The sequence below is a fragment of the Phyllostomus discolor genome, chromosome 2 (assembly GCF_004126475.2).
Source record: "Phyllostomus discolor isolate MPI-MPIP mPhyDis1 chromosome 2, mPhyDis1.pri.v3, whole genome shotgun sequence".
Classification (NCBI taxonomy): Eukaryota; Metazoa; Chordata; class Mammalia; order Chiroptera; family Phyllostomidae; genus Phyllostomus; species Phyllostomus discolor.
This window is the reverse complement of record NC_040904.2, coordinates 210,015,528-210,035,143: the sequence shown is the minus strand read 5'-3', so window position 1 is coordinate 210,035,143 and position 19,616 is coordinate 210,015,528. Positions and strand designations below refer to the sequence as shown.

Here is a 19,616-nt window from a genome sequence, read left to right as displayed (position 1 = left end):
CAGACTAGAAAGTGGACATGGCATGGCTTGGGGTGAAATAAAATCTAAAAGCACCACATGATGATATATAATTTAAAAAAGGGAAATCTTTTCAAATAAAAAGGAAGCCCCAACTCCATCTGGGGCACACATGTGTGTGGCGGGGGGAGCGGCGTCCAGCCGGGGTCGGGCAGTGTCCTCCCTGTAGGGACCCGAGGCTGCCGACGCCAGCGCAGGCCGGGCCGCGGCCCCTCGCGGCTCATGCCCGTCTCCCTCCCCGGTCCCGGGCCCTCAGACTCTTCCAGCTGGAGGCGGAGGCCGACGCCCTCGCGCACTTCCAGCTGTTCTCAGCCCAGCTGCCGCCCTTCTACGAGAGCTCCGCCCGCGTCCTGCAGGTGGACGTGCTGCAGCAGCTGACCGACCTCGTCCGCAGCCACCCCAGCTGGTCCGTGGCCCACGTGGCGGTGGAGCTGGGCATCCGAGAGTGCTTCCACCACAGCCGCATCATCAGGTGGGCGGGGCCTTGCCGGGTGGGGAGGGGGCCAGGACCCTTGGGACAGTGTGTGTGGCCGGGTGGGGCCTTAGGGAGTCTCTCTGTCCGGCCTCAGTTCCCCTCCCTGAACGCGAGGGTTGCCCAGAACGTTTGGCGCACAGAGGGGCAGCACTGCCTCCGGGTTCCGACGTTGACCGCCCGTGGGGACACTGACTGAAGTCAAAGGGAAAGCCTTGCTGGAGCCCCTGCCAGGCAGGCACTAGACCCAGGGTAGCTGTCTTGCACGCACCATGAACTTGAACCCTCCCAGCACCCCCACGAAGTACTGCATCCCAGTGAGAGGCCGTTCGACTTGTGCCGGGCTGCTCAGCCTCAGCGGCCCAGAGCGGCTTCAGACCCTGGGGTCCCCTTCCTTCCAGAGGTCTGGTTGCCCCTCTGGGACCTGGGACCCGTGCTCTCAGACACCCCCTCAGCCCGAGCTGGAGCAGTGGGCGCCCTGGTGAAGGTGTCTGCTGTCACAGCCCCGTCCCGAGGTGGCCACACCTTCCTCGGGGCTCCTCCCGAATGCTCTGCTCAGCTCCCAGGCCCGGCACCCCGGACTCCTGGCTGCCCTTTGCAGCCGAGGGGCCTGTCCTCGGACGTCACGGTGTCTCGTCTGAACAGTCTGTCCGCTCCCAGGGCGGGTGGGGCAGGGTTGTTCTCATTCCTTAGCAGACACAGTCACTGGAGCCCAGGAAGGTTAAGGGAACTGCCCAACATCAGTGAGATTTCGGCCTTCCGTGACCCCTTTCTGTGCCTCCCCACCGCCCACCCAGGCTGGTGTGGCCCTGGGGCACATCCCCCTGCAGGTGTGTCCCCAGAACAGAAAACAGGTACAGGTCACAGGAGACACACGTACATTGCGACTCAGCGCCAAGTGTGAGCCAGCTGGTGTGAGTGCGGCACGAGCGCCCTTGAACTCCCAGCCCATGTCCCTCTCCTGCACTCACTCGGGTTTCTCAGCGCTCTGCTCACCTCTGCTCACCTCGCGCCCCCTGCCCTGCCCCCGCGCAGCTGTGCCAACAGCAGGGAGAACGAGGAGGGCTGCACGCCCCTGCACCTGGCCTGCCGCAAGGGCGACGCGGAGATCCTGCTGGAGCTGGTGCAGTACTGCCGGGCCCAGATGGACGTCACGGACAACAACGGGGAGACCGCCTTCCATTACGCTGTCCAGGGCAACAGCCCCCAGGTGCTGCAGGTGAGCCGGGTGGGGCAGGGTCGCCAGGCCCAGCGACACCTCTCTAAGCCCTCTGCCGTCTTTGGGGTCAGGTGACACCCTCGGCCTCTCGCTGCCCCTCGTTGGTCCTTAAGGCCTGAGCTCCTCTGTGGAGGGCACTGCCCCCACCCCGTCCCTCCCTCCCCATGCTGGTCAAGGAGGCACGTTGGCTCTCGCAGCCCTGGGAGAGGCGGCCGGTGAGCTTAGTTCCGCTCTTCCTGGGCACCTGCTGTGAGTCAGACCCCCGAGTGGGGGCGTTCATGGTCCAGGGGACCGAGCCTAACTGCTCACGGGGACGCCGACAAGACGGGACGCCACCCGGCTCTCTGGTCGCTTGTGCCAGGGGCACCCCGTCCAGTCTTGCATTGGCTGGGCCGCAAAATAAAAGTCAGACTTTTGAGTGCGTAAATGTAGTGGTGTTCTTGAAAAGGCTCCTTTACAAGGTAGAAGAGCCAGATTACGGGACAGTAGTTTACTGCCTAGAATTAGAAGATTCTTCCAAAGGTTATATCCTTGTCTCTGCCTTGGCGCCAGAATGGAGCTGCGTTATTGCAGAGAGCAGGCACTCCGGCCCAGGGCCGAGTGCCCTCTGGGGCGGGACGCCCCCACCGCTGCCGAGCTCCACCCTGGCCGAGCACACTGAGTGCCCGCATGCACGGGCCACACGCATCCCGCCCCAGCGAGGCCAGGCGCAGTCACAGCAGTCACAGGCGGGCAGCGGTGCCTGTCCCTTATCCCTTATCGTGCGCTTGTCTCCTACCTGGCCTGTCCTGGGTGTCAAGTGTCCAGTGGGCTCCAGTTCATTCTCAGAATGCCCTCGGGGGTGGGCGTCATCGGCCTGCCCTCCTTGCTAAAGAAACGGGCTCAGTGACAGTAAGAAGTTTGCCCAGGGAGGGCCCCAGAGCAGTGCGTCCTCAGGCCGCTGACACGCCCAGCCGCTCACCCGGGTGCGGGGGGTCTGATGAACCCCAGGGAGACAGCACTCGGCCGTCCGTGAGGAACTGCAAGCCTCCCAGCTTGCTTAGTAGCGCTGATAATTTTTCAGTTGAAAAAACAGTATCTGCACGTATGGAAAAACATTCAAGCAGGACAGAAGGATATACAGTGAAAAGCAAGAAACACTGCCCCTCCCGCCCAGGCCCCCGTGCCCACCCCGAGATGCAAGCTCATTTTCCGTTTCTTTACTCAGAAGTTGCCCCACAGTCTTGCCAGATCCACGCCCCAGCCAACACTGGCACAGTCAGCTCCCTTTTCGCCTCCCAGGCCTCCCTTCTCTGTCGCTTCTCTTGTTTGCGTGGGGTCCGGCTGCCCTCCCCTTGGTGCCCCGAGAGACACAGCCACTGAGGGTGCCAGGGGAGGGCCGTGCCCCGGCCCACCTGCTGTTGTGCCGGCAGCTCCTCGGGAAGAACGCGTCGGCCGGCCTGAACCAGGTGAACAACCAAGGGCTGACCCCGCTGCACCTGGCCTGCCAGATGGGGAAGCAGGAGATGGTCCACGTGCTGCTGCTGTACAACGCTCGCTGCAACGTGCTGGGGCCCCTCGGCTACCCCATCCACACGGCCATGAAGTTCTCCCAGAAGGGGTAAGTGCCCCCGCCCGCACTCGCCCCACCCCCCGCCCGCCCGCACAGTGCTGGGCCCCAGCCCTCCCTCGCCCGGCACGAGCAGTGGGCTCTACAGGTGCGTTGGATGTGCCTCAGATTCGGGCGCCAGAGGCTGACCCGGCACAAAGAAATTATGCGGCGATGTGACTCTCCGTCTGTGGGCTCTGTAGTGCACCCTCACTTCTCACCGTAGCCCCACCTCTCCCAGACTGGAGAGGAGCCACCTTAGCCTTCCCTGCGGCCCCCCTTTCCAGCTGCCCCAGGGGGCGGTCTCATGCCAGAATCTCATGCAACCCCAGGACCCAGAGGGACCCACCGGCCTGGGTCCTCTTCCCCCCACGCCTGCCAGCCTGGTCTGAGCCCTGTCGTGCACGGTGCTCCCAGCTTCTTTGGGTGACTCAGAGCCCAGGAGGGGTCGTCAGGGCCCCATCTGCCTAGAGGAATGTGTCCTTCCTGGTTGGTGGCGCTGTGGGGACGCAGGTCCCAGGCCCATGTCTTAGGGAGCTCCAGAACCTCTCTCGTTGCTTCCCTTCTCCCACGCCTGGGAGACCCTAGTCTCAGGAAAATCCTTTTCCACGTGGTGTGTGTATATGGGTGTGTGTGATGGGTATGGGGGGTGGATAGAAGAGGTAACTACCTCAAAGCACTATCTGGCAGGTCCAGCATCTAGAATGAATGGATGAATGAGTGAATGAATGAATGGGCCAGCCGGCCCCTCAGTCCCAGGCACTGTGCTCAGTGCTGGCCTCGCAGGGATGGAGAAGAGGACAGCTCCGGGGCGGGAGACTCGGAAGCCACCCGGACCTTTGGGTGCTGAGTGCACAGAGAGGCCACGCTCAGGCTGGGGGCGGGCACTCACCCTCCCTTAGCTTTTGTCCTTCCTCTAGGGACCTGGCTGGCCCCTGGGGCATTGCTGTCCCCTTGAGGGTCTGGTCCAAGTGTGGACGAACCCTCCTGTCCTTTGCTCTCTCATAGCAGGATGAGCTGGGGTTTTAAGAAAGACTCGACCACTCGGTCGAGTGGCTGGGGACAGTACCAGCGCTCTCGCCCCCAGCACTCAGGTTCCCTGGTGGCAGGGCGAGATCCATGTGGACACAGTGCTGGCCATGCTGCCCTCTACAGCTGGCGTGGTGGCCCTGCTCCTGCTCGAATTCAGCCGCCCTACAGTCCCAGTCACCTGCTGTGTCCATGTCCCTTCCGGGACCCTGGTGTTTTCCAGGCTGCCCCTCTTCAGATGCCTGCAGTCATACCCCCTCCCTGCCCCGCCCAGGCCTCCCTGCGGGTGGCTCAGGCCTCAGAGACCATCCTTGCAGGATGACGCAGGTCAGGCCCCACTGCCGCGCACATAGCCATGCCCCTCAGGGCCACCTCCGTGTGGCAGCCAGCGCAGCTGCACTCTGAGAACCACGGGTGTGGGCGTTGCCAAGGGCGCTGCTGTCCCACTCCCACCTGGGAGCCCCTCTGCTGTCTGCTGGCCCTCCAGGACTCTGGTTTCACTTAGCGTGGTGTCCTCAAGGTCCAGTAGTGTCGGAGCGTGGGTCGGCATTTCCTCCCTTTTCTGTTGGCTGGGCCACACGGTGCTTTTCCAGCCATCTGTCAGTGGACACTGGGTTGCTCCCACCCTTGGGCTAGTGTGAGCAGTGCCACAGTAAGCAGTGCTTTTGGGGGGCTGGGGCATGGAGGGCCAGGTCCAGAGCCAGGTGCTGAAATACCTGGTCTCCTTTAACTCCCACCCAGTCCTCGTAGGACAGTCCCCGTGTTGCAGCTGAACGAGGTCACTTCCCAGAGGTCACCAGGGAGGAAGCTGGGGCTTGACACCAAGCCCGTCGGACTCTCAAGTCAGCGCCAGTGAGAGTGACCATTGCTGATTAGAATCATCAGGGAAGGCTTCCTGGAGGAAGGGGCTTGAGCTGTGCCTTGAGAGGCTCATGATGCCCTAGACATACCACGGTATCTGCGCTGTTGGTTTCACTGCAGCTTTATTTGCAGAAACCCGCCCTAACCAGTGGGTGAAGCCCTCAGTCGTGACCTCTCCCGGCTCCAGGCTGCGTCCGGCCGTCCTCACTCCCCGGGCTCCTCTCTCCCCAGGTGTGCTGAGATGATCATCAACATGGACAGCAGCCAGGTGCACAGCAAAGACCCACGCTACGGCGCCAGCCCCCTCCACTGGGCCAAGAACGCGGAGGTAGGCGGAGCCCGGGGCAGTGGTGGGCGGGGGGCAGGTCCCGGCGGCCTTGGCTCTCAGCCGCCTGAGGAAGGGGGTTCCTGAGGGGACCCCGAGGCTGGCACTAGGGGGTTGCGCTCACAGTGGGCCACCGTCAGACAAGCCCAAGGAGAGATGACACCCTCGTGTTGCTCACTGGCACAGTGACAGTGTCCCCCTGTGGCTTTCTCCTGTGTGTGCTGGGTGTCTGAGGTCCTGCCTCTGGAGGTGTGGGGTCAGCAGGGTGGTGCGGGAGGAAACTCTGCATAAACCGTCAGGTGCCTTGCACGCAGAGGCGGCGGTGGATGGCGATGCCGCTGCCGCCTCCTCCCACGGCATCTCCTCTGCCCGCCCCCACAGCCCCGCTCCAGCCCCCTGGGAGGATGGAGGGCTCTGGTCTCTCATCTCCAGGAGCACGGCTCAGACGGCCCCAGAGGGTGCCGCCTGCTCCTGGCCGTGACGGGCCAGCAGGCGGACATGCCGGCCCCTGCAGGGCACCGTCTGCATGCCAGGAGCTGGCCACCGGAGTCAGGCCCCTTTCTGTATGTCTTGTCACTCACTGTCACCACCTTGGTGAGGTGGGGACCTGCATTCCCATTTTACAGCAGAGAAAACTGAGGCACAAAGGGGCGCAGTGACCCACCCACGCTCAGACAGCTGGGAGGCAGCGGCGCTGCTCAAGCGCCTGGGGCTCCGATGTCCAGGCTCCCCTCCGTGGGGCCACCACGGGGCAGGAATGTGTGCTGCCAAGTCCCTAGCAGGGACCCTGCCTGTGCAGGGTCCCAGGGGAGGTGACAAGGAGTGGGGCTGTTCTGGGGCCGGGCCCGGGGGGACCTTTGCAGGGAGGCGTGGGCCCCGTGGGCCCCAGAGGAGGCCTTGGAAGCCCCTGAAAGCAGCCAACACACCTTCAGGCTCTTGTGCCCCAGTCCTGGGTGCTGACGGCGTGGGGCCCAGGCCCAGAGCCACCCGCAGGACTGGGGCCTGCCGCCCGGGCCCCTTCCGCTGCTGGAACTTTCCCTCTGCGGGGGGAAGTGGCAGTGCCCGGCTGACTGGGGCCGGGACCCTGTCCCCCACAGATGGCCCGCCTGCTGCTGAAACGAGGCGGCGACGTGAACAGCACCAGCTCTGCGGGCAACACGGCGCTGCATGTGGCGGTGATGCGTGGCCGCTTCGACTGCGTGATGGCGCTGCTGACCCACGGGGCCCACGCCAACGCCCGCGGAGAGCACGGCAACACGCCGCTGCACCTGGCCATGTCGGTGAGCCCGCGTGGGGGGAGGCCGGCGGGTGTGTGTCTCCTCCGCACTTGCGAACTCAGCAGGAGATGTGAGAGGGGAAGGCCCAGCCCCAGCCCTGACCGTGGCCTCGGGCGCTCGTGTGCCCTCTGTCGGCCTCAGCACCTCCCCGGGGCATGGAGGTGTCCGCCCTCCCCTGGCGGCGTGGTCGAGAGGAGTCCGTGGCGGCCCCTTGGTGGCCAGGAGGGACGTCTGAGTGACAGGTGCAGGCCGGCCTGGAGGGAGCACCCCACAGGGGTCGTCCTCCTCCCCTCTGTCCTTAGGGAGCAGCCCCCCCGCCTGTCGTTCTCATCCCCTCTCAGGTCCCGGGGGGCGGGGCCGGCTTCCACGCCTGGGTGGCCCGCGGTGGGCGTCGGTTTGCGCCCATGAAGGCCCCGCAGTGCTGTCCCTCGGGCTGTGGCGCACTCGTGAACCGCTTTTACAAGGGGGTGCTTAACTGGTTCTGTGTGTCGGCTTGTTGTTAGACTTAGGTTTGTTTTGAAGGGAATGTTGTATCACTACCCTAGCATGGCCAAACCAGTGCCACAGAGGAAAGGTGACTGGAAAAAAGCCACACCACAGGTGTTTGAAACACACATACTTACCTGTGCCCGTGTGAATCCGATGGTGTGCGAACCACTGTTCGAACAGCTGCCCTCTGGACACACCTCCTCATCCTCGAGGGAGGAAAAGGGGCCCCTGGGAAGCGGGAGGTAATAAGACCAGAGCTCTGGCCTCCCGGCTGCCAGTCTTCGGGCTGGCTCTGGGACACCAAGCCGTGCCCTTGGCCCTGGGACACCAAGCCGTGTGCCCCCACCCTGCTGCCCAGCGGTAACCACAGTGCTGTGTGCGGGGAGGCCGCCGTCATGGAGGACGGGTGCTGGGTCACCCCCCCAAGACTGGCGCCCTGGACCAGGCGGGCAGACAGCCTTCCCTTTCCTTGCCATCACCAGCTGACCCTTCAGTGTCCCCATGGTCCCTGGGTCAGGGGTCATAGCTGTGTTGCTTCCTGTGAGGAGGAGCTGGTGAGGCTGGAGACTGGGTGAGTGCTGCCAGCTTCTGCCTGGATTCCGAGACCCTCACCCGGGGGCACTGAGCCTGCTTGTCAGGGCACCAGCCTTCTGAGTGTGGACTTCGGAGCATCAGATCGGTGGGGTCAGGGGTCAAAGGTCCCAGTGTCCTTTCCCATGCTGAGGGCCAGCGAGAGGCCCACCGAGTTGATGGGTAGGGTGGAAGAGACCAGAGTCCCTTTCCTCTTCGTTTTCCTGAGCTGTTGCATACCCACCCCCCACCCCCAACAGAAAGACAACGTGGAGATGGTCAAGGCCCTCGTTGTGTTCGGGGCAGAGGTGGACACCCCAAATGACTCTGGGGAGACTCCTGCCTTCATAGCCTCCAAGATCAGCAAACGTATGTGCTCACCTCTCTGGGTCCAGCACTGGGCAGGGATGGTGGGGAGCCGGGCTGGGGAGGGAGGGCCCAGCTCCCAGGTGCCAGCATCTTGTTTGCGCCCACCCCCCTGGCTCCCTGCGCAGGGTTCCTGGGAAGCCCTGGGAGGCTGAGACTGGAAGCTTCCTTTTCCCAAGACCTGAGGCCCTGACCAGTCAGGGGATGGAGCCCACCAAGGGCCTTGCTCAGCCAGCGTCCTCTCCTGTGTGGCCCGTCCCACCCCAGCGTGCCAGCGTGCGGGGAGCGGGACAGAGGGGGCCGCAGCCTTCTTCCTCGGCCTTGGGGAATCCACTGATGGAACCCTGCATTAGTGTGCATGCATGTCCCATGCTCACGGGCAGGCTGCGTGCATTACACCACTCACGTGTGTATGCATGTCCCGTGCTCACGGGCAGGCTGCATGCACCCCATGCTCGCTTAGTGGGACCTTGGCCTTGGGCTGGAGAAAACAGATTCTCCTTACCTGAAGCCTGGAGCCCCCTGGAGGGTTTCAGGGAGCTGTGGAGTTTGCTGTGGGTGTGCGCCCACCAATGTGCGCGAGCACGCGTGTGTGCATGGGCACACTGTTTCTGTGGCATCCTTTTCCGTCATCCCGTTCGTCAGAGGGGAGTAAATCCCCGCTGGCTGGCTGGCCAGTCCCTCTGAGCTCTGCAGGAGACGCTCCCTCCGGCACTTGGGAGGACTGCTCCTTGGGAGGGGGGAGCCTTGCTCTCTCCACCGCAGTCAAAGGGAAAGACGGAGTTCCCAGAACAGTCAGGCGGGGCCCCACTGGCCGCTCCTTCTGTTTGCCACGGCCCAGCCCCAGCACCTTCCCTGGGCCCAGGAAGCTGCTTTGGATGAAGCAGACAGGAGCCTGTGCGCCCTGCCAGGGCAGGGTCAGGCGCCCGGCCCCTCGGCGCACCTGCGTGCCCGGGTAGCCTGGCGGACGGGAGAGGGCCACTCGTGGAAGGGAGGACCCTCCCCTCCCGTGATGACATCACTTCTGACCCCGTGCGGTCTCCCCCTCCCCACACTGTCGCCAGTTGCCACCAGGAAGGTACTCTTAACCCTGCTGAGATCCATAGGGGCCAGCCACCACATGCCACTCCTCCCAGGGACCCCCATGGAGCCGGGCTCCCCAGCAGCACAGCATTCCTCCTGCTCCCTGGAGAGGTCTCAGCCCCCGCCACCAGCGATCAGCTTAAACAACCTAGGTAGGCCCTCCCGCCCCCCCCGTGTTGTACCCTGCTTTCCAGCTGGTTCCCAGGCCCCCAGATCAGAGCTCCTGGGAGAACAGGGCCTCAGTGCGGCAGCCCCCGAAACAGGCAGGGAGGGCGGGCGAGCAGGGTGCGTTAGCCTCTGGAGGCAGCTAGCAGCTCGTGGAGCCCGGAGGCCGGGGGGTTCCCTGGCCCACACCCCACCATGCTTTTCCCCTGAGAGGACGTCCTGGACTCAGGTCTCAGGTCTGGGTGTGCCCTGGCACCCATGACGTGAGCGCTTTCATGGCTCTCCGTGTCCCCTGGGAGCCCTGGGTGCCAGAGCCGCCAGCCCTCCGGCTTCAGCGGGTGTTTCTGCAACGCTGCTGCGTCCCTGTCGGGCCTGAGGCCGAGTGCTCCTCCCGCGCTGGTCTGTTCAGCTCAGTGACTTACGGGCTTTGGATCATGACAGGCAGCCAGCATTGGCCCCCAGGCGTCCTGGGCTCCGTGGAGGCGGCCCTGAGGAGACTCTGGGTCTCCTGTGGGCAGTCCACCCAGGCCCTCAACTGTCAGAGAGTGGGGTCCCCGATCAGGGTAGTCAGAAACCATGGTTGGCAAGCCAGCCTCTTTTTTATTTTTGCTGTTGGGGGAGCAGACACTGGCACCCCCACCCAGGATCGCCCAGCCAGGCCGGGGGCGCTGCACAGGCAGGGCCAGCAGCCCGTCAGTCCTTCCAGCTCCGCCTCTCTCCTCCGCCTGCCCACCCCCACCCGGAGCCTGCCCCCCATCTTTATCTCTCACTTTTGCAGGCATTCAGTCTCCCAAGCCGGGCTGGATGGTGGGCCTGGGGCGCGGCGTCCGATGGGTAACGCCCTGGGCCTAGAGGGGCCGCAGAGCCCGCCATGCCCCGAGTCCCCTGTAGCCAAGCTCCTCCTTCCGTCTCTCAGCTGCGAGCAGCACACGCCCCCTTCCCTACCACCCCTGCCTGGCGCTCTGTCCGCCGTCTCTCCTGGCCAGTCTCCCGCTTAGCTTGCCCACTCTCTGGCCACTTGCCCTGGTGACGTGCCCCCTACCATCTTGCTCCCTGCTGCCTGCTGCCTGCTGCCTGCTTCTAGACTCAGCGCACAGTGCTGTGGGGGCCCATCAGGCCGGATGCCGTGGCTCTGCCAGGCCAGCCACCTGGGGCCAGGCTGCTGGTCAGGAGGGCAGCTTGGGCACAGGGTGGGCCTTGGGCACGTGAACGGAGTGGACAGGCGCATCCAAGTTGAGAGGCCACTGAGGTTTCCAGAAGGGTCAGGATGCGGGGCCTCTGAAGAGTGGTCGGGCTGTCTCCCTCCCTTCACGGAGTTAAACGCCCAGGCGCATCCCAACTCAGCCCTTTTGGATGTGACCTTGGGCGAGTCATGTGACCTCTTTGAGCCTCGTCTGCGAAGTGGGAATAGCAGCCGTGGTGCTGGGGGTTGTCAGCCACGCCAGGCGGACGGGCAGGAAACCGCACTGTGAGCTGCAAAGCACAGGACCCTCGGGCGCCCGGGCCTCGCAGCTTTGGGAGACAGATACTGAGGCGAATCCGGGTGCTGGCCGGGCCGGCTGGGGCCCCCTCCCAGGGCAGCGGGCTCCCACCCATTCCAGCCGTGTGTCCAGAGGGTCTGTGGGCTCTGACTCAGCTGCTTCCTGGGACAAAGAGCCCTTCCTGGGGGCCGCAGGCTGAGCTCCCGCTGGGGACCGTGGGGTGAGGGCACAGCTGCAGATCTGCCCCCGAGCCGGCCCTGCCCTGCCCTGCCCTGCCCTGCCCAGCCGCCCTGTGCCCGCAGAGCTGCAGGACCTCGTGCACATCTCCCGGGCCCGGAAGCCGACCTTCATCCTGAGCTCCACGCGGGACGAGAAGCGCACGTGAGTGAGGAGGGAAGGGCGCCGCACGTGCGAGGCCTCCGCGGGCGTCCGCAGAGGGCGCTGCGGTTTTGTCCAGCCCGCCCTCGGTCCTGCGGGGCGGCGCAAGTCCCCTGCGGTCCGCAGCCGGAAGACGAATCTGTAGAGAGCCTGGGTCCGCTCCTTTGTCGGCGGCTGTGCAGGCGCTGGGTCACACGATGGAGCCGGCTGCCGTCCTGTCCCTCCCCCGAGACCCTGCCACGGCTGTGGGGGAGGTGGTGGCCCACAGCCCTCTGGAGAGACCAGGGCCTGCTCCCGACCCTGCCTCCCTGCACTGAGCTGGCGGGCTGGGCCCCTTGCCCGAGCCCCACGGTGCACCCGGACCCGCTGCAGGAGACAGGCCTGCGTGGTGGGCTCACAGAGAAGAGGCCCACGCCACGTCCTGGGCGACAGTCCCAGGCCCAGAACCAGCGCCACCAGTGTAGCCGGCCACCGGGACAGACGTGGTTCTCATGGGCAGCTCTCCCCGCCCCTCCCCTGGTAACAGAGGTGCCTTATTCTCTGGTTGCTGCTGTCCTGCGCTCCCACCCCAGCAGCCTTCCTAGGGAGAGAGCTTAGTGACCGCAGAACCTGAGTCCCCCAGCGGTTGAGTCCTTCTCAAGGTCACACTGAGTGTCAGAGTGGAGACAGGCCCAGGTCTTCCAAGCCAGGCGCGTTCTGCGGCTGCGGGCTGTCTCCTGGCCGGGCTGCCGTGCCAGCCCCAGCAGGGGGCAGGGAAGGCTCCCGCAGGCACAGGTTCCGGGGGCTCACACGGCTGCCCCGGCAGCGACGCCCAGGGTGGGGGGCCTGAGTGCAGAGGTGGAGTACTGGGCTGTGACGGAGCGCGCCCCCCCCCCCCCCCCCCCCCCCCGCTGCCGTCCCTACTGCAGCCACGACCACCTGCTCTGCCTGGACGGAGGGGGCGTGAAAGGCCTGGTCATCATCCAGCTCCTCATCGCCATCGAGAAGGCCTCGGGCATCGCCACCAAGGACCTGTTCGACTGGGTGGCCGGGACCAGCACGGGAGGCATCCTGGCCCTGGCCATTCTGCACAGTGAGGGCGGCCCCTGGACGGCGGGTGCAGGGTGGGTCGGGGTCAGGACCGGTCAGCTCCTGGGCTGGACTTGCCTAGACTCAAGTGACATGTCCTTCACGGAGCTGTCTGGGCCGCTCAAGGGGGTGTCCACCTGCGGGGGCGGGGGCGGGGGTCTCGGTCATTGCCCCCGGCCACTGTGCTCAGCCCATTGCCTCTCCCCACCCCCGCCCGACGCCCCTGTCCCTAGGCAAGTCCATGGCCTACATGCGCGGCGTGTACTTCCGCATGAAGGACGAGGTGTTCCGGGGCTCTCGGCCCTACGAGTCGGGGCCCCTGGAGGAGTTCCTGAAGCGGGAGTTCGGCGAGCACACCAAGATGACGGACGTCAGGAAGCCCAAGTGAGCCTGCCGGGGGGTCGGGGCGGGGGCACTGCACCCCCGGCCCCAGCTCTGCACCCCAGGCCCCAGCTCTGCGCCCCGTTGGCTGTTCCGGGGCCGAGGCTCCAGTCCTGGTCTGGGAGGTGGGGGTCAGGGAGTGGCTTCTCCCCGTGGAAATGAGGGGCTTCTGCAGGACCTGGGTGGAAAACAGCCTCCACCCATATCGGATGTTTTTCCCACCCAAACAGCTCGCCCTAGGGGCAGAGGGGGTTGATTCTCAGCTGACGCACATTCAGGACTTCTGTGCTGAGCACGGCTGCTCTCCGGGATCCCTGTGTGCGTGAGCACGCACACACGAGGGGGAGGGTGGAGCAGGTGCAAGCAGCAGGTGGCAAGGCTTGCCGTGTGGCTGGGAGACAAGGGCCCCGAAAGGGTGGCAGCTGTGCAAGGAAGGCGGTGCAGGCTTAGTTCAAGGGGTTCCAGAAGAGCCTCCAGCACCGCTACTTGGTGGCACCCCCCCGTCCCAGAATCATTTTACTGTCTGTGTCATTCCTGTCTTGCCCGCCAGACAGGGGGCTCCTGTTTCTTCTGCAGCCCCAGCCCCTCACACAGCACCTGCCCCAGAGCCCGCCACTAGAAAGTGTTCATCACTGGCTGTCCGTGGGTGCAAGGGGCAGAGGGCTGAGGGTGGGGTGGTCCGGGAGGGCTTCCTGGAGGAAGTGAAGTGTGAGTGAGACCTAGAGGGCTTGAGGATTTGTTTTTATAGTAAAGCTTTTTTTTTTCCCCCATTGAAGAATAATGTATAGTCTTTTAAGGAGACTTGGAAAATATAGAGGAAAATATCATCCAAGACTTATTAATCAAATACAGTGTTTTAAAAACATTTTTGTATATTTTATCTTAGATTTTTTTTCTCCTTTTTATGGTGAAATAAAACTTACATTTAGAAAAGGACATAAAACCACATCAGTGAATAAGTAGGAAGCAAATGCTCACATGACCACCTGCCAGCGGTCCAGAAGCCCCTTGACTACATGCCCCGCCGCCATCACAGCCCCCCACTCGAGCTGGGGTAGCCGGCCGCTCCCCTGACTGCAGCGGGATCTCCTGGGCCCGCACGGAGTCGTCCTGTGTGCTCTCTCCCCGACACCGCTGCTGCTGGGTTGGGAGCACGGGCCCTGCCACTGGGGGCGGGCTGTGCTTCCCCGTCCTCCTGGCTCATCAGAGGCCCACAGTTGCTTCTCCGAGTCCCTCTGACGGACACACAGGCTGCGTCCAGGGCGGAGCTCTTGCAGGCAGAGCTGCAGTGACCCCCGTGGGGCTTGCTTTCTGGCCCGAGCATGTACAGGTCCCCTGGAGCGTGTACGCGCCTGGGAGTGGGGCTGCTGACTGTCGGGGTCTGCCCAGCCGTCCTCCAGAGGGCCAGTTTCTGTTTTCACTCCATCTGCCTTTTTTTGAGGGTTCTGTTGCTCTGCATTTTTGCAAATTGTCCAGCATGTTTGCCTTTACAGACCTGGGGGGTGTTAGGTGGTATATCTGTGTGCTTTGAATTCTCGTCTCCCTGATGACTGGGGAGGTTGAAACAGCTTTTCATATCACAGGTTTCAAGGCCCTTTGGATTTCCTCTTCTGTAAGGTCCCTGTTCAAGCGCTTTGCCAATTTTGGGCAAAATTGGGTTGTGTGATTTGGGGATTATGAGGCTTCTTAATGATCTTTTTTTATTTGGTGAAAACTAGTCCTTTGATGGATATGTGGATTTGAAATCTTTCTCCCACTCCACGGCTTGTCTTCTCGCTCTCTGGAAGGTATTTTGTTGGTGAACAGGCTTTCTTAACATAGGAGAACTTACGTTTTCCTTCGTATAGCTTGTTCCTTTTATGTCGCGTCCAACATCCCGAGATTGATGCAAGGCGGCTGCGGTCTGACCGGTGCTCTTCCAGAGGCCATTGGCCTCTTTTCTCTGGACGCCTCAACGTGCTTCTCTGCGTCTCGTGCTCTGCGGTCAGTTGTGTTAGGACACATCCCGACGCGGATCCCCTCCCGCTCCCCCTGCACGGGGTTTGTCAGTCTCTTGCCGTCCTCGGACCGGCATCTCTCCCCAGCCTGGGGAGCCTGGTCACCCTCTCGCTGACGCTCACCTCCGTGCAGCCCCTGCTCCTCCGGAGCCCCAGCGAGACACAGTTAGACCGGCCTCTCCTCCGTGTCTCTCGGCTGCTCTTCAAGCTTCTGCCTTCTGTCGCTTTGCCACTCTGAGTGGCACTCTGCGTAATTCCCACGCACCCGTCTTCCAGCTCACAAAGTCTCTCTGCGGCTCCGTCTAAATCTCCATTTCCCACATCCACTGAGTTGGGGTTTGTTTGTTTGTTTTTTCTGTTGGTTTGTTGTTTAATTTCTAGAAGTACCCTTTGATTCTTCAAATATTCTAGGCCGTTACATACAGCTTCCTGTTCCCTGAAGGTGTTGTATTGGGCTTGCCCTTGATGCCTGTAAACGTTGTCAGAATGACTGTTTGATACTCTCTGAGGATTCAGATGTGTGCACTCTGGGCAGGTGTGTTCCCCTGTCCACGCTGGCTTTTGCTGGTTCACGTCCATGGTGTTTTATTTCACGGTGCCCCCCCGCACTTGTTATCTGTGTGGTGTGCCTTCGTGCCGAAGAAGAGTATGCGCAGACCCTGTGAGGCCGGAGCGAGAGCGCCTGCCTTCAGGGTGTCCTGTGCCATCTCCTTAAGGTCCCCAGGTCCACGCCCGTCTGGGGCCACTCTAACGAGATTCTTGACGTGCAGGTGTTGAGACTTGCCCCGGCGATGCCAACCGGAAGGAGAGCGAGTCGTGGCTGTTCCTCCTTGGGGAGTGTCTTCTCCCTCCTCTGCCCCGGGCCGGGGCAACTCCCCGCACCCCCTGCGGGGCTGGGACAGGGACGGGTTGATTTCTGGTCTCCCTTGTCCGAGAGTGCAGCCCTTTGGGGTCCCAGCCTAACGTAGGGAGGGTCTCTCACTAGACCCCCAGCCATCAGGGGGCCCTGGGGTCCAACGTCGCCCCCTGGCCCCGTGTGCCACCCACCCTGACGGACGCATTGACCAAGCCGGTGTCTGCCCTCGGCTCGGAGCCGTGTCTGCACCCCGCTCACGTCTCTGGGCTCCACTCACCCTCAGGAGTGCCCCGGCGGTCCCCTTCCGTCTCGTCAGCTCTGTGCTTTTAAGTGAAATGAGCGGTGGCGTGCTGTGCACACCGTCCTGGGCCTTGTTGCCCAGTGACCACAACTCTTGGCGCCCGCTGCCCATAGTACGTGCAGAGAGACCCCCAACCTGCAGGTGGCAGTCCCCTTGTGGCCGGTCGTTTGTTCTAACAAGCGATGCCGCCCTTGAGACCCTCATGCGTGCCCACCCCCACGCGTGCGGCAGCGTCCGGGGTGAGTTCCCAGAAGTGGACTGCCAGGGGCGGAGGGACAGGGGCTTCAGCTGTCCTGTCCTCGCCTCTCTGCAGGGTGATGCTGACGGGGACGCTGTCCGACCGGCAGCCGGCCGAGCTCCATCTCTTCCGGAATTACGAGGCCCCGGAGTCTGTGCGGGAGCCTCGTTTCAGCCAGAACATTAACCTAGAGCCTCCAGCCCAACCCTCAGGTGAAAACCGTGTGCGAAGCATCTGTGGGAAGCAATTGGCCCGCAAGGCTGTGGGGTGGCGGTGGGAGTCGTGGGCTTGCCACCGGGCACCCCTCGTCCCCCACCCTCTCACCTGAGTTCTTTTTGGCTGAGGACAGGCAGAGCCGGGGAGCCGTTGGGTCTCAGACAGGCTGGAGGAGGCCCCGGAGGTCCTCAGCCGCACCTGCCTCCCGCCAGGCTGGCGGGGCCGGACGGCACGGCCTTGTTGGGCCTGTTCCTGAAGAGTTCCCTGAGCCTCCCTGGTCCTGTCCCGCATCCTGCACGCACTCACCCACGCCCACCACGCTCCAAAGAGCTGGGGCTTACACCAGCCCCTTGCCCCACCGAGCCACCCCCTCCCCCACCCACAGAGCAGCTGGTGTGGCAGGCGGCCCGGAGCAGCGGGGCAGCCCCCACCTACTTCCGGCCTATTGGGCGCTTCCTGGACGGCGGGCTGCTGGCCAACAACCCCACGCTGGACGCCATGACGGAGATCCATGAGTACAACCAGGACATGATCCGCAAGGTGAGGGCCGCCCCAGGTCGGAGGGGCCAGGCGTGACTGCCCGCCGCAGCCACCCCGCCGCAGCACGCCTGGGGGGCCAACTCCAAGGAGAGTGGACGGACGGGCCTCCCTGGCGCGGCCGTCAGCCCATGCACTCGGCAGCAGTTGCATCCCGGCCAGCACCGGCCTGGGCCGTGGGGTCCACCCGCCGGGAGCGCTGTGCCAGGAGGGGCTCCGAGGCCCAGTCGGCACTAAGTGGCGTGCGAGCCTCTGGGTCTGGGTCCCGGCTCTGCCCGCCCCCTCTTCCGCAACTGAGTGGGCTCGCCGACAGCACTGGCCTGGGGCCTGTCCGGAGGCTTCCTTGCGCTCCTGCACGTTGAGTCTTTAGGACAGTGCCTGACCCCGAGTGTGCCACATCCTTGCTGGCCTTGGTCACCGCTGGGATCATCCCTAAGTTCTGGGTGCAGCCCCTGGATGGGGAAGCAGGGGCTCTGCCTTCAGAGAGGTGAGCGCCCTCTAGGGGCCACATTGAGCAGGGCAGGCTTCCTGGAGGAGGAGGCTGTACGACGAGGAAGGGTGGTCTGACATCATCCATCTAAGCTGCTTCTGGTTGTAGACCACGACCCTGGGTGGGAATGGCTCAACAAGGTCACCCAGCAGGTAGGCGGCAGCGCTTGTTCTGGGGCAAAGGCGGAGGCGGGACAGGAGGGGCTGCTGCGGCAGGAGGCCCCGCCCACCTCCTCCTGCTCCCGGGACCCCAGAGCTGGGCCTGTCACACCCCTGGGAAAGGCCCTCCAGGGCAAGGTCTCCTCTCACTGCCCCTGTCCTGCCCCCATCAGGGTCAGGGCGACAAGGTGAAGAAACTCTCCCTCGTCGTCTCTCTGGGGACAGGGAGGTCCCCACAGGTACCCGTGACCTGTGTGGACGTCTTCCGCCCCAGCAACCCCTGGGAACTGGCCAAGACTGTTTTTGGAGCAAAGGAACTGGGCAAAATGGTGGTGGACTGTGTGAGTATGGGCCCCTCAGCACCAGGATGACGCCGTCGCCTCTCCGGGGCACCTGGGTGTCAGGGAGGCCCCCCCGGCCCTCTCCAGCGAGCCCAGGGCAGGGGGTCCCCGATGCAGAGTCTCCGTACCAGCAGGGACCCTCGGGGGCCGCCTCCAATGGGGTCTCGAGTTGTAGCTGTGGGTCCCTTCCTCCAAAAAGCCCCAAGCGGAAGCCCGGAAAATCAGGTGGACCCCAGCTGCGGGGGTGGGGGCCCGGGGGGCGTGGAGGCCTGTCCCCTCAGCACCCGCCCGCCCCCACCACGCTTGCTGACCCTGAAAGGGCCCTGCTGAGCACCTGTCAGAGCCACAGACTGTGTCCTTCTGCTTACACAACTGGGACAGTCACTGCAGCCCAGCAGCGACTCTGGGAGTTGCCCAGAGTCCCTCCGCTGACCATGGCTAAGCCAGAGGGGAACCTGGGGGTCCCAGGCAGGCGCTGTGGGTGCGGCGTGTGCTGGGCGCTCACGGGGGCTGCTTCTCACCAGTGCACGGATCCAGACGGGCGGGCTGTGCACCGGGCCCGGGCCTGGTGCGAGATGGTCGGCATCCAGTACTTCAGGTGGGGCTCCGCCGGCCCAGCCCTCAGCCCTCTCCCCCCCCTCCCCCTCCCCCTCCCCCTCCCCACTCCCCGGCTGGCCGGGTCTGACGACCTTCCCCACCCCCACCCTCGGCACAGACCTTTCCTCTTCCAAATCCCAGCTGTTGTCCCCCACCCAGGCCGAGAGTCCTGGGTGACCCCTTCTCCTTGACTTGGGCAGACTGAACCCCCAGCTGGGGATGGACATCATGCTGGATGAGGTCAGCGACTCGGTGCTGGTCAGCGCCCTCTGGGAGACCGAGGTCTACATTTACGAGCACCGAGAGCAGTTCCAGAAGCTCGTCCAGTCGCTGCTGTCACCGTAGGGCCGCCAGGCCCCAGCGACACCCGCCGCCCGACCCCACTGGGGAGGGGGCTGAGGCCCGAGCACCACACCGCTGGGCAGTGCCGGGCCGGGCTGCTCTGTCCACAGGCAGGGCCTCGGGGCGCTGGGCTTCCGCCCGAGGCTGGGGCCGCAGGCCTCTCTCCCGCTCTGTCCCTGCCTCTGGCGCTCTCTGTGGTTCCAGGCGCACAAAGCCTGGAGTCTCGCCGGGGCCTGCTCCCTGGCTGCCAAGGACAATTGACTCCCAGGCCCCTCAACCTCTCGTGTCAAGCACTAGGGGCGCCCAGCTGTGCCCCAGCCCTCAGCTCTCCCAGGTCTTCTGGGGGTGCAGCTGCCCCGCCTGTCCCCTGCCTTCTCCCCGGTGGGCGGGGCTGGAGAAGCTCCAGACACCGGCTGCCACTCACCCTAGCAGCAGGGACGGCCCATGCTCGAGGAGCAGGTGCCTCGTTCAACTTTGCCCCCTAGTACATGGCCCAGCCCCCTGCACCCCTCAGAGCCGCCCCGCCCTGGCCCTCGAGCTTGCTCCAGCTTCCAACGGTCGTTCCTGAGACTTAAGTTATTCTTCCTGACGGGACTGGTTTATCGGCGGGGCGGGGCGGGGTGGGGCGAGGCGGGGCTGGCCCAGACTGTGAAATAAACGGTCTGACTCCTGACTCCCGTTGCCCCGGGTTGCGTGTGCTGTGGTGTGAGTGCTCCCCGCAGCCTTGACCTGCAGCCTGGCCGTGGTCTTCGTGTGCCCGCTCGCATGTCTGC

The 19,616-nt window shown here is 64.2% G+C and overlaps 1 protein-coding gene across 3 annotated transcripts in view; it reads left to right on the top strand.

Annotated features, from left to right (window-relative positions):
* Positions 1-19,517, top strand: part of PLA2G6 (phospholipase A2 group VI) — a 50,675-nt gene extending 31,158 nt beyond the window's left edge. The window contains exons 3-17 of one of the 3 annotated variants that reach the window (XM_036019618.1): positions 275-490; positions 1,526-1,709; positions 3,122-3,309; positions 5,419-5,515; positions 6,610-6,792; positions 8,109-8,217; positions 9,279-9,449; positions 11,246-11,324; positions 12,230-12,393; positions 12,623-12,773; positions 16,238-16,374; positions 16,764-16,918; positions 17,737-17,904; positions 18,429-18,502; positions 18,702-19,508. In XM_036019618.1, coding sequence (XP_035875511.1) covers positions 275-490; positions 1,526-1,709; positions 3,122-3,309; positions 5,419-5,515; positions 6,610-6,792; positions 8,109-8,217; positions 9,279-9,449; positions 11,246-11,324; positions 12,230-12,393; positions 12,623-12,773; positions 16,238-16,374; positions 16,764-16,918; positions 17,737-17,904; positions 18,429-18,502; positions 18,702-18,846 — 2,221 coding nt within the window. In that variant the 3' untranslated portion in view covers positions 18,847-19,508. Of the gene's footprint in view, positions 1-274; positions 491-1,525; positions 1,710-3,121; positions 3,310-5,418; positions 5,516-6,609; positions 6,793-8,108; positions 8,218-9,278; positions 9,450-11,245; positions 11,325-12,229; positions 12,394-12,622; positions 12,774-16,237; positions 16,375-16,763; positions 16,919-17,736; positions 17,905-18,428; positions 18,503-18,701 lie in introns of those variants that run through there. The other 2 variants (XM_028533314.2, XM_036019619.1) reach the window with 2 other exon arrangements.
* Positions 19,518-19,616: the final 99 nt, after the last annotated feature.